Source organism: Pygoscelis adeliae, unplaced genomic scaffold (genome assembly GCF_000699105.1).
Source record: "Pygoscelis adeliae isolate BGI_AS28 unplaced genomic scaffold, ASM69910v1 Scaffold545, whole genome shotgun sequence".
Taxonomy (NCBI): Eukaryota; Metazoa; Chordata; class Aves; order Sphenisciformes; family Spheniscidae; genus Pygoscelis; species Pygoscelis adeliae.
The window spans coordinates 765,044-776,776 of record NW_008824746.1 but is presented as its reverse complement, the minus strand read 5'-3'; the positions used below and the strand labels follow the sequence as shown (position 1 = coordinate 776,776).

General features: G+C 40.2%; 2 protein-coding genes across 2 annotated transcripts in view; both read left to right on the top strand.

Annotated features, from left to right (window-relative positions):
- Positions 1–6,994, top strand: part of RAB27A (RAB27A, member RAS oncogene family) — a 33,834-nt gene extending 26,840 nt beyond the window's left edge. The window contains exons 7-9 of the mRNA XM_009323407.1: positions 737–842; positions 1,604–1,727; positions 4,383–6,994. Coding sequence (XP_009321682.1) covers positions 737–842; positions 1,604–1,727; positions 4,383–4,581 — 429 coding nt within the window. The 3' untranslated portion in view covers positions 4,582–6,994. The remainder of the gene's footprint in view (positions 1–736; positions 843–1,603; positions 1,728–4,382) is intronic.
- A 550-nt stretch (positions 6,995–7,544) lies between these two features.
- RSL24D1 (ribosomal L24 domain containing 1) overlaps positions 7,545–11,733 on the top strand; it is a 13,133-nt gene continuing 8,944 nt past the window's right edge. The window contains exons 1-4 of the mRNA XM_009323413.1: positions 7,545–7,580; positions 9,580–9,653; positions 10,393–10,479; positions 11,057–11,171. Of these exons, the coding sequence (XP_009321688.1) occupies positions 7,545–7,580; positions 9,580–9,653; positions 10,393–10,479; positions 11,057–11,171 (312 nt within the window). The remainder of the gene's footprint in view (positions 7,581–9,579; positions 9,654–10,392; positions 10,480–11,056; positions 11,172–11,733) is intronic.

Genomic DNA, 11,733 nt, shown 5'->3' with positions numbered 1-11,733 from the left:
CCTCCCCCAGCAAGTAAGGCAGTTGTTATCAAGCTACATGCAAATGGAACCAAGTACATGAATTTTCTTTACTGATTGCTACATTTTAATTGTATGACTCAAGACGAGAAAGTGCGCTTTATTTTTAACAGCGATGGAAAGTTTCCTATGAATACCCATTAAATTACAACTGTATTTTAGAACTGTAACGGTTGCTTTTTGTCTTTTGGAAACTTTCAGTTTATTTTTTCATGGCCAATGCATATAGATGTTTTTAAAGCTTTTCTTTTTTCAGTTTTCCTTAGATTTCTGTAAATATGTTGAGGTCTTGGGAAAGTCAGACAGGTGAAATCACCTCAAAGGATTCTTTTCTATTTGTCTGTCAAAAGACTAGCATCCTAGTGGTCGATAGTCTTAAAATCAAGAACTGATTTGTATAGGGGACAAATTTCTGTTTGAAGTTTGAATTTCATTCTTATTTTAATTTCTGAATCTTGATCAAGTCATGCTTTATAGTAGAAGACACTATCTAAAGCTCTCACGCTTGAGTGAAATGTCTCCTTGACTTCCTTAGGCCTTGATTAGGCCATAGTAATGTTAGCAATTCTTGTTATCCAGTCCCTACATCAGCAAAACAATTATGATGAATATTTCATTCTAGTTAATTCAGTCTTGTTACCTCAGTTTTATGACTTTATGCAATTATATTTTCAAAGTAACTTGTCAGATAAGCCAACTAATTTCACTTTGTTGGTCTAGGTTTCGTAGCTTGACAACAGCTTTCTTCAGAGATGCCATGGGGTTTCTTCTGCTCTTTGATCTGACAAATGAGCAAAGCTTTCTGAATGTCAGGAACTGGATAAGTATGGCATTTCTTTTTTCTTTCTTTCTTTCTTTGCATGCGCGGGGAGGGGGCTATGTTTATAAATACGGAGTCTCACTGAGAAATAGAACTGAAAATACTGGGGTTTATACCTTTCTCAGTAAAAGAAAGTAAATGTTGCATTCATAACTGTAATAGCTGCTAGTGGTGGCTTCTAGCACTTACCTGAAATTCAGCTTTGCCTACTGAACTTGAACCTTAACCTATATAAAAGCAAGCTGAGAGAACGTCATATCCCTGACTCTGGTGATATTCAGTAATTTAAGTGTGTGGAAAGCCTATGCAAAACTCTATTTTGACTCACCTAAAGCTTTGTCAGCAAAACTTAATGGAAGGCAAATGTTACTAGGCTGGTGTATCTAGGCAAAGGAGTTCCCAAACTGCATCATCCATCAGGAGAGGGAAGTATATCCTTTCCTGTCAGCTCGTTGAAGATGCTTGGTGAGCATAACTCCTTAAGCTACAAATACACAGCTTCTGTGCTAACTTTGTCAGACTTCTGTTCCCCTGGCTTGTTCCCTGGCTTTTTCATTGGGTACATGATAGTGGATGTCCACCTGTTCTCTGGCTCCTCAGTGCAATAGCAGAAGTCCTGTGAGATAACAGAGAACATACTTGTTCTCTGCCTTTCAAAGCGTCGTTTTCCTGAAGGACTTTGTGTCCCCTGAAATGTGGTAGTGTTCTTAGTGAGCTTTATGAGTGACAGTAAGTTGTGACCCCTATCCATGTTGTTGCTGTTAGGTCAGCTACAAATGCATGCATATTGTGAAAACCCTGACATTGTATTATGTGGAAACAAGAGTGATCTGGAAGACCAAAGAATGGTGAAAGAAGAAGAGGCTAAGGAACTTGCAGAAAAATATGGGTAAGTAACTTCCTTCCAGTTATTGCTGTGTTTAAAGCAGAATGAAATGTTTTCTGTAATGCCTTTGCTGTATACTGAAAAGTTATAGTGAGAATAAGCATTTTAGAATGCTTAACTGGCTGGTATGATATATGTTTTTTCTGTCAGAGATTAATGTTTTCTGCATTGCCTAAAAATTCATACTTAGTATTGCAGTAATCTTGCACTGGAGATTGGTTAATCTTCTTCTGTCCTTGGCAGTAAATAAAGTAAATTTTCACAAACATTCTGGAAAAGATAATTTAGCTGGAGAGGCAGGTGCTCTTGCCTGTGCTGAGGCTTTCTGTGGGGCACAGAAAACCCAGATCTCTTACAAAGTGAAATCCAAAAGAGCATTTGATGAGGTGATTAGTGTCACATCAGATTTTAGGGAAAACAAAAATAATACCAAGCAATGATACCCTAATTTACAAGTTGAGTTGTTTTACAAAAGTTTGTTGTAGGGTAGCCGTTGTCTTTGGCACGGCCATGGAAACATGTGGCCTCAGTTTCTTTGGGAGCCTTGGGACCCATTCACTGGTGTTTGGATAGTCTGCTTACAGAGTGCTGGGTTCCCACAGAAGAGCAGTTCTGGTCCAGACCACAGTTCACTGTTCTCTGCCCCCTCCCCGTTCAATCTTCCCTCAACTGTTCAAGCAATTTTGTTAGGACTGTACCTTAGGTGAATTCTTAGTGACTTGGCCTCAAAGGGGTCAGCGGTGCTTTCTTGCAGGCATCTGCACTCTCAGAGACTCCCAGGGAGTATGAAAACCAAGTCAGACTAGCAGGAAGACAGGGTAGCCTTGCCTTTCCCCTTCCCTGCAGGCACAGGTCATGTGTCCCTAAAAGAACTATGTGAGATCTTTGTTCCATACTAATTAATCCCACACTACTCCTATACTCCCTTAACTCTTACATGGGTCTCATCTCTGGGTTACATTTGCATTTCAGTGTGGATCAGAAGTCCACTTTTGAAGCAGATCTTTTATTGTGGTTTGATTCACATAGTGGAGCAGCTTTCTAGCATGTGAACTGGATTCCTTCTCAGTTGACAACTAAGCTAGATGGTGTGCTCCCACCAGTAATCTGCATTCAGTCTGAGGGACTAGATTAGAGCTGGTCCACAGTAAAGCCCACAAAACATGCATGGTGTGAACACTAGGTGCTCAGTGCTAACTGCCTTGTTCTGCAGGTCTAGTCCTGTTGTGTTTCCTATCACATAGTCACAAATCAGCTTTCCTTGACCTTGAAGAGTCATCGGAGGCAATTCAGAAGCAAACTGTCTATTAGAGACAAATGGGTTTAGTGCAGTATTACCTTCTTACTTTTTCCTTTTCCTGTGAAAATGCTTGGTTGAAGTCCATGTTGCACATAAAACAGGAAGTGCATTTGGTACTTTAACCAGCTGCTTGTGAAGGAGCAAAAACTTTTGAACAGCAGCAGATGGCATGTAGTCGTTTCTTAAACATGTGAAAGAGATCTCTTTGCATAAGACTTCACCTTCTGGAAATAATTTATGAAATGTTCATCTTTGTGGCTGAAAATGCCAACTTAATTTAGGAATAGGGAGCTAAAAGTCAAAGTTGTAGGTCACATCCAATCTGTAGGCAGTTACAAAGTTCTCTGCCCTGTAGAAGTGAGACAGGATAGCTGCTAGGAGTCACTTAGTTTCCCAAATGCTCCTGAGATAAATCCTGCTGCAGCAAACAGTCTTCTGGTAACAAAAGTGTGAGAGAGCGAATATCCTCTTTCTGTGGAAAGGCCTGGTACTGGTAAGTGATGTATTTTGAAAACGATTGCAGGAGACCTACACACTGAGACAGTAATACAATATTTTTGACCACTCATTGAATCTTGCACGTTAAGTAAGAAATATGAAAATCATGAAGTGCTTTTGTTTCAGTCATTATTGGGAAGTAACACTAATGTAGCCACTCTAGCACCACCCTGTGGGGAGCACTGAGCACAGAAGGTCAACAGCCTACAGACCCGCCACCGAAACATCCCGACCCACAACGATAAGGAAAACTAGCAATGTATTTTCAATACCAAGGTGCCCAGAAACCTTGTTTAACAAAGACATAGGTGGTCTGAGCAGTGGGATTTTTTTGTTTTGTTTTGTATGTAAGAGAGTTTATAGTTGAGGTGTCAACAGAAGAAACGGTCACCTTTTGTAGTGATAAGAGTACCATGTTAGGGGTCTTTGCTGCCTTGCCTGCAGGGGAACGTCCATACTAGCATTCCCTCTCTTGCAATGACACCCTAGCTGATGTAGATAGAAAGCAGTAAGGAGAACACTTATGCACACAAGGCCATATAAAGTAATTGCATCTCTTGTGGGGAACGGAGCTGAAAAAACAGACCTTGGGAGCATAACTTTGGGAACTCACACTGACCAGTGCCTCTGTAAATTGTGGACTCCAAATTAAAGCTTATCCTTCTGCCCTACCTACAGAGTCAGCCATTTCATTAATTTCTTTTGCATTTCAGACCGCTGACCACTTCGTGTCTTTCTGCTATGGAGTAGCAGTAACAGTGTTTGTGTGATTTCAAAGAATGTGGCAGTAGTCATGTATTGGTTTTGCTCCTATGAATATAAAGTGTGTGATGTAAGTTTGCGTGTTTTGTCTTCTGCAGAATACCGTATCTTGAAACCAGTGCAGCTAATGGAAATAATGTAAGCAAAGCCATTGAAACTCTGCTTGACCTCATTATGAAGCGCATGGAACGGTGTGTGGATAAATCCTGGATCCCAGAAGGGGTAGTGCGCTCCAATGGGCACAGCTCTACAGAACAACTGAATGAGGAGCAAGAAAAAGGCAAATGTGGCTGTTAACTCAGTTAAAAAATGTATATGCTAAAGTATAGTACAGTTGCAGCTTAACTGTTTAACTTACAAATCACATTGTGTAGTTATTTAATGAGCTATATTAATTATTGATAATAATTTTTGTTGTTTTCCTCTCAAACAACATTCACCTTTGCTTGCAGGGTATGCAGTTTATTAGTGATGGGACAGAGATTTAATTTGGTGTAGCACTTGGATATTCCTCTAATTCTCTACTTCGGAGGGAAGGGAAGGTAATTTCTAAATTACCAAATTTAGAAACATCTCTCTGTATGGGCAATGAGAAAGGGTAGGCTTCTGAATTGAAGGATTTTCAATTGCCCTTTGAAGGCTCCACTAACTACACAGACTAGGCATTTAGATTAGATACTGTGACAGCTCTTAGTGTCTACTAACAGCAAGCTTACCAACATGGTTCTTGGCTTTGAACAGAAACATTTAATCATTTCATCAATCAATAATAATCTTAAAGAGCAAATCCTGTGTTTTCCACAAAAGCCTGTGAATAGCTTTTCCTTGCTCTCTCAAACCATCAGTTTTAAGTGATGAAAACCAAAATAAAACTATTCTATATAGAGTAAAAAACTACAAAGAAGCACAGGGGTGCATATGTAGAGCACTTCAGGTATGTCATGAAATTGAACATGTAAACTACAACTGTACTATATAAAATATATCCAACACAGCCTGTGAGACCTCCTGACATCATTTGAATTTCTAGAACATGCATATACATATATTTATATGTAAATGGCATAACTGTACATCTGTTGTTATGTTTCATTTATGTTACCACTCCTGTTTTAACAGGACTGTAGGGCAACCTAGATGTCAGCAAAATTTCATTAGAGCTAGTGCTTTGCACTGAACTTATTTCACCAAACACAGATTTGGAACGTTTCTTCAAATTTGGATTGAAAAATGAATGATGATTGTCTTCTGGTGAGATGCAGCTAAAATACCAGTTCTGTCTAGATCAATATTTCTATAAATTTATAATGCTCATTTTATTCTGCCAGCCTTTGTGTCCTGTACATCTTGGTTACTATACATTCATTTATGGCTTGTTCATTTCCTTTAGGTTGTATTTAAAAAAGAATAGAGTTGCTTTTCTCGCTTTCCCCCTACAGATCACACAAATGTCAATTTTGGTTTCAGTGGATCATGTTACTCTTTGATCTTTTTTATTTATTCATACAACCTAAGGAACAATCAGTATTTTTGTGGTCTTTTTTCCAGACTGATTTATAAGATGTGCCTACCAAACTGTTTTCTACCCTGGCAGAAGTTGTATAACTCTAAAGTATTGCCAACTAAAGTCATAACATGCCAAACTGAGTCTTTTTACTCAAGACTTTCCACAGCAGTTTGTTTACAAAACTCCAAAGCTGTTACTTCTTTAGAAATTATGTCTTTATTTATTTAAATATTCTAACAACTGCGATTTCAGACAAACGTTGATACCAGTTGTGAACATGAATTGCAGCTTACAGATTTTTTTGAAGGACCAAAAATGTTTCTAGAATAGGAGCTAATAAAAAAAAAAAAATTTGGTGTAGCCTCTGGTTATATTAATAATGCAAGAATAAGTGTTAAAACTTGGTTCTTAAAATATTTTACAAAGTAATGCATTGTTCTTTAACAAACACAACATGTAAATATTAGATTTTTATCACAGCCTACACAGAATATTTTAAAAGTGCAATGTAACTTGACTGCTTTGGGGCTAGGACAGAGATTAAAGCAATTTATATTGAATAAATATAGGGTTTTTTTCTACTATACAATACCAAGATTCTAAAATGCTTGTGGACCGGTGTTACTGTAGTTTAACTCAGAGTGCCTTTTGAAGTTGCCATCATGTTTCTGACCAGTAGAGTATCAAACTCTGCTGTAGGACACAATACGTTTCAATGTACTTCAGTGTCTGAATTTCTTTTAATGTAACTCTCTGCTTTTCAGAGGGTTGCAGTGGAACTTTGTCATGTGTTAATTTTAATGGGAGTCTTTGTGCTTATAGCTCCATCCAGTTCCTGAAAACAGTAAGGATTATTGCAACCAACTACTGAGCTAAGTGACTACTGAAATGGTGTAAAAGTATTTCCTTTTGAATACTTATATTTAGATTGGATATTAAATACCAAAACTGTCATATTTTTGTCATGCATATTATATGTAACTATTTACTGTATAAAGAGAGTCTACATAAAATTGCTTTGATGTCAGCCTTTTAAATGTGCCATAAGATTTATCTGTTTGAATTATTCTGTGGCAAAACTTTTTGTTCCCTTTTTAGCTCTCAAGAGAAATCACGGTAAATGTTTCTTGACAGTGAATTGCACTATTCTTACTAGTCTAGCACTGGTTTTAAAAAACAAATAAACAAAGAAGAATTCTCATGTGATGAGAAGCTGTTATTTCGAAAAAAGTTGTTTCCGTCCAGTGTCTGACGAAAATGTTGATCTGTAATGGAACAAAGTTTTGGAAAGGATTTCTGTTATGATGCTTTGCCCCAGGATTTCTTATTAATGTAAAATAGTTAAACATTCCTGATCTGAACATTGTCAGCATTTGTTGAACTGAATTGTAACGTTTCCTGTTGTCTCAATTCAATAGCAGTCTGTGTCCTTCTGCACGGTCCCTATGCATTACGTTTTTTTTTTAGTTCAAACATGTTTAAGTTCGCTTCTGTGGCCTAGGTACTTGATGTTACCCTCTGGCACTGACTGAACCAGTCGGATGGGGATGCATCCTGGTGGTGATGCTCCTCCTGGGTGATGCCAGGAGGAGCTTAAACCCATAGAAGAAAAGAGAGGCAACACTTCAGTATTCATAAGACATTCAGAAAGCTGCTAATGTGAGCATGTAGCATGTTCAGAGCAAAGGGAATTAAGCAATATATTTTGTAAAGTCTACTGCTTCTACAAAGGTAAGGAGCCTGATTTTTCAGAATGGCTGTTTCCATCAAGAGCAGTGTAGATTACCAGGTAGGTTATGATATGCTGAGATTCCTTGACAGGCAAGAGAAATGAGCTGAACTAAATGTCATTAAGTTTAACAAGGGCAGGTGTGACTGGGTATTCCATCTGGGTTGGAATAACCCCATGCAATAGTACTGGCTGAAAAAAAATTTGCAGAAAAGGGGATGGGCATTCTGTTTAAAAGCAGGTTGACCAGGAGCCAGAAGTGTGCCCTTGTGGCAAAGAAGGCCAGCTGCATCTGGGGCTGCGTTAGTAAACTGAAGCCAGCAGGTTGTGGAAGTAAGCGTTCCCTTACTCAGTAATTAGACTGCATCTGGAGTTCTGTGTCCTGTTTTGGACACCCCAGTAGAAGAAAGACATTGACACGCTGGAGTGAGTCCAGCAGATGCCACCAAGATCGGGGGCTGGAGCACAAGGTGTAGGAGGGGAGAGAACTGGGTTTGCTTAGCTCTAAGAAGAAAAAGCTAAGGGAGACCTTTCTGCTGTCTTGAACTATCTAATGGGAGAGTTTACAGAAGACGGAGCCAGACCCTTCTCGGGGGGCACAGGGACAGGAAAGAGGCAACAGAGAAAAGTTAGTGTGTAGAAAATTGTGATTAGACATTAGGAAAAAATTGTCACGATACAGGTAGCCAGAAATTGGAACAGGAGCTGAGGGAGGTTATGGAATCTGCATCTCTTGAAGACATTAAAAACTCAACTGGATGTGGCCCTGAGCCACCCAGTGTAATTTGTCCTGCTTTGAGCAGGACTTTTGCTCTAGATGACCTCCAGAAGTGTCTTCCAACTGACATGATTATATGCTCTATGAACCTGATCCTACAAGCGCACATGCCTGACACTTGTCGGTTCTTTTATATGACTGAATATGACAGTTTATATGGACTGTGTATGACTTCTTTTACTTCTATTAGGAAACTTGGACAAGTACATAATATTTGCAGACCAGAGCTTTGTTATGAGTTTAAGGTATTGAGTTGAGATGTTTGGTGAAGCAATTCTTGCTGTGGTAATCTCTGTCAAAAATCAAACAAATGAGTCAGCTTTCTGTAAAACCTCTTCTTCCAGTGAGGCTGTTTTTCAGCTGGATACCTAATTCTGTCTGTGAATAACTGTTAATGGAGTAGAAGTACATATTCTTTTTTGATAATTAATCTGGATTCTGGCTCCAGCAACCTTCAATCTATACTGCCTTTTGGATCAGGAATAAGCACTTCCAATCCACAACATAATGGCTTGTAGTTGAAGAGGAGATTAGCACCTCGATATGAAAAAAGGAGGGGGAAAAAAATCCAATTGTACATGCTTGTAGTATCACTGTGCTCTCACATCCCATCTGCTGGAGGCGTTGGTGACAGTCTGTAATCCACAGTGTTTAAACTGTAGAAGGCACCAAAGACTTCACAATACAGTACTCTGCTAGGAAAAAGCTGTCTTCAGTGAAATAAATACAGCCCATGGGTGAAAAAAGTCACATGGGCAGGAAACTCGAAGTAATCAAACTGAAAAAGAAGGATTGCAATTGCACATGCCAAAGTACAGCAGCCCTAGACCTAAGCAAAACTTGTTTACTATTTGGTTTTGCCTCTAGCTGTAAACTTGGTGTCTTGATAGCTTCCCTCATAAAGTTGCTTTGTGTATGTGTCTCTACTGTTTCCTCTTATCAGCTGGGTTGCCATCTTCTGTCACAGCCACAGCGCCTTCCCTCCGGTGTGCAGCATGAGACTAATACCCTGTACAGTCCTGTCTTGCTCTCTCTCTCCGAGTCGGTTCGGAGCTGTTGTTCCTTAGGGCTGGGGGTTGAGTACTAGTCACCAGTCATATGCTCTAGCCTGTGTCTCCTGCAATAGGATGTGGCTGAGGTCTGGTTTTCAGAAAGATTGGAGGCAAGTTCTGTGCTGATAAGGTTACTGACTCTACCGTGCTAAAGCAATTTTTTTTTTCCTTCCTTCCTTCCATCTTTCTTAATATAGCCCCAAGCTGACTGCCTTTTTTGTTGTTCTAGAAACCAGAAAGCAAAAACCGCCCTAAAGGCACATGCAATTCAACACATGGATTTTTCACCAAATACTCAGATAGGTAATTTCTTTTAAATGGAGAAGCAGGAATTGTGGTGGTAAACCCTTAGGTGGTGAGGAAGATTTCAGGCTGAGCTGGGACGGCATCCTAAGACTGAAGAACAGAGAGAAGACCCTCTCCAGTTCCAAACAACTTAGGAAGGTACAGGGCCTAGCATTTAGGCCCTTTCACAATAAACAGGTAACTCTGTGGGACGGGGAACAGAAGGAGTAATAGGTTCCTTAGAGTAATGCGTGCAGAGCCATTGGTTTTAGACAGTACTTCAAATTTTGCTTTAAAAATTAAGAAGACTTGGATCTTACAAATACGGAAATGGAGCAGAAAGTGATTTGCCTGAATTCTAGAGTAAATCAACTGTAGATGCAAAAATCTATGTCTGACTCCCTTTCCTTGGGTTACTGTCTCTATGTTAATACTGAGCCATTTCAGCTTCATTAATTTTTCACACTTAGAACAAAACTTTGCATTTATAATGACAAACCAGAGGGGATCAAACACAAGCTGATCACAAAATCTTTTAATTTGTATTTAATTTCCATACTAAGATAGGAATGTATGTTTCAGGGAAGTAGAGTCATCTGGGAAAGAGAAAAGTCAGCTTAGTTTAGAAGATGCAGTATTGTCTAATAGTTCGTCCCAACTTTATTTCTGTGTATGGGTTGGGTTTTTGTTTTGGTGGGGGGTTTTTTGTTGTTTTTTAATACTTTCATGAGCATGAGTATCTCTCAGCTTTCAACAGGATTCTCTCTGGTGAAATCAAAGAACGGACCACGCTCTTCACAGAATGGATTGCAGTTAGCGTGCATGTGGCTGATGTGTATATCTGGTGAGTGAATGTAGCATGTTTGTGTTTTTTGGCATATTACTGCTTTTGGTAGATACTCTTCTCACCCTCTTCCCCCCGGTAGCCTGTTTGTGTAATGATTTAGAAATTGTGGCTCAAATCAGCCAATAAATGGAGCTTGCTTATAGCTTCAAAGAAAGCACAGCAATGAGAACTTCGACACAAACTATAACCTCAGCATTGTTCATGTGGTGGCCTTGTGGCCTGGTTTCTCATTTTTGGAGCCATAATCTCTTCCGCATTTTCTATACAACTGATCTGTTTTATTAAGAGCTCTTGCTAAGACACATAATAAGTCTCGTGGTCCTCCTTGTATTTCACGATGGTTAAAGCCTGCCAAAGAAATGAAGACCAATTTGAAAAGCTTACGCTACTTTGCTAGAGCTAAAACCAAGCCATAATCCCCGAATTAAAAAATGACATTCTTCCGGAATTGCTTTCTGTGGGAGGGAATGTGGTCTGGAGCGTGCTCATTTTGGTGAGGTGAAGGGTCAGTCCTATGTTGTGCCGTAACGAGGTTTATGTCCAGCAGGAGCCGTCTTCCCCATTTCCCATTCAGTCTGGCAGAGACCACAAACAGTGGCCGTCTCTGGTCTCTTCAACCACGCTCAGGAAGAGGAGCTCTTCGTTTTTCAGGTAGGCTTTACGGGATCCAGTTTACAGGACTCCTGGGGGTATTGCTTTATTTTGGGCTGCTGGTTTCTTCACAGGATAGGTCGCTCGGATGCCTATAGCACGCGACAGAGGAGCATTACCGCTCTCGTGTTGCAAGGCTGTTCATTGTGGGTGTGAGGAGAGGCCTCCGCCGCCCCCGATACAACTGGAAGCGCTGTTTTCCAGCGAGTAGCGTGCGAAGAGAGGAAGTGATTGTGCCCCTGTACTCGGCACTGGTGAGGCTGCACCTCGAATATTGTGTTCAGTTTTGGGCCCCTCACTACAAGAAGGATGTTGAGATGTTGGAACGTGTCCAGAGAAGGGCGACGAGGCTGGTGAGGGGTCTGGAGAACAAGTCTGATGAGGAGCGGCTGAGGGAGCTGGGGTTGTTTAGCCTGGAGAAAAGGAGGCTGAGGGGAGACCTCATTGCTCTCTACAAGGTTGTAGCGATGTGTGTGTCGGGCTCTTCTCCCAAGTAACTGGCGAAAGGACGAGAGGAAACGGCCTCAAGTTGTGCCAGGGGAGGTTTAGATTGGACGTGAGGAAAAATTTCTTTACTGAAAGAGTGGTTAAAGATTGGCA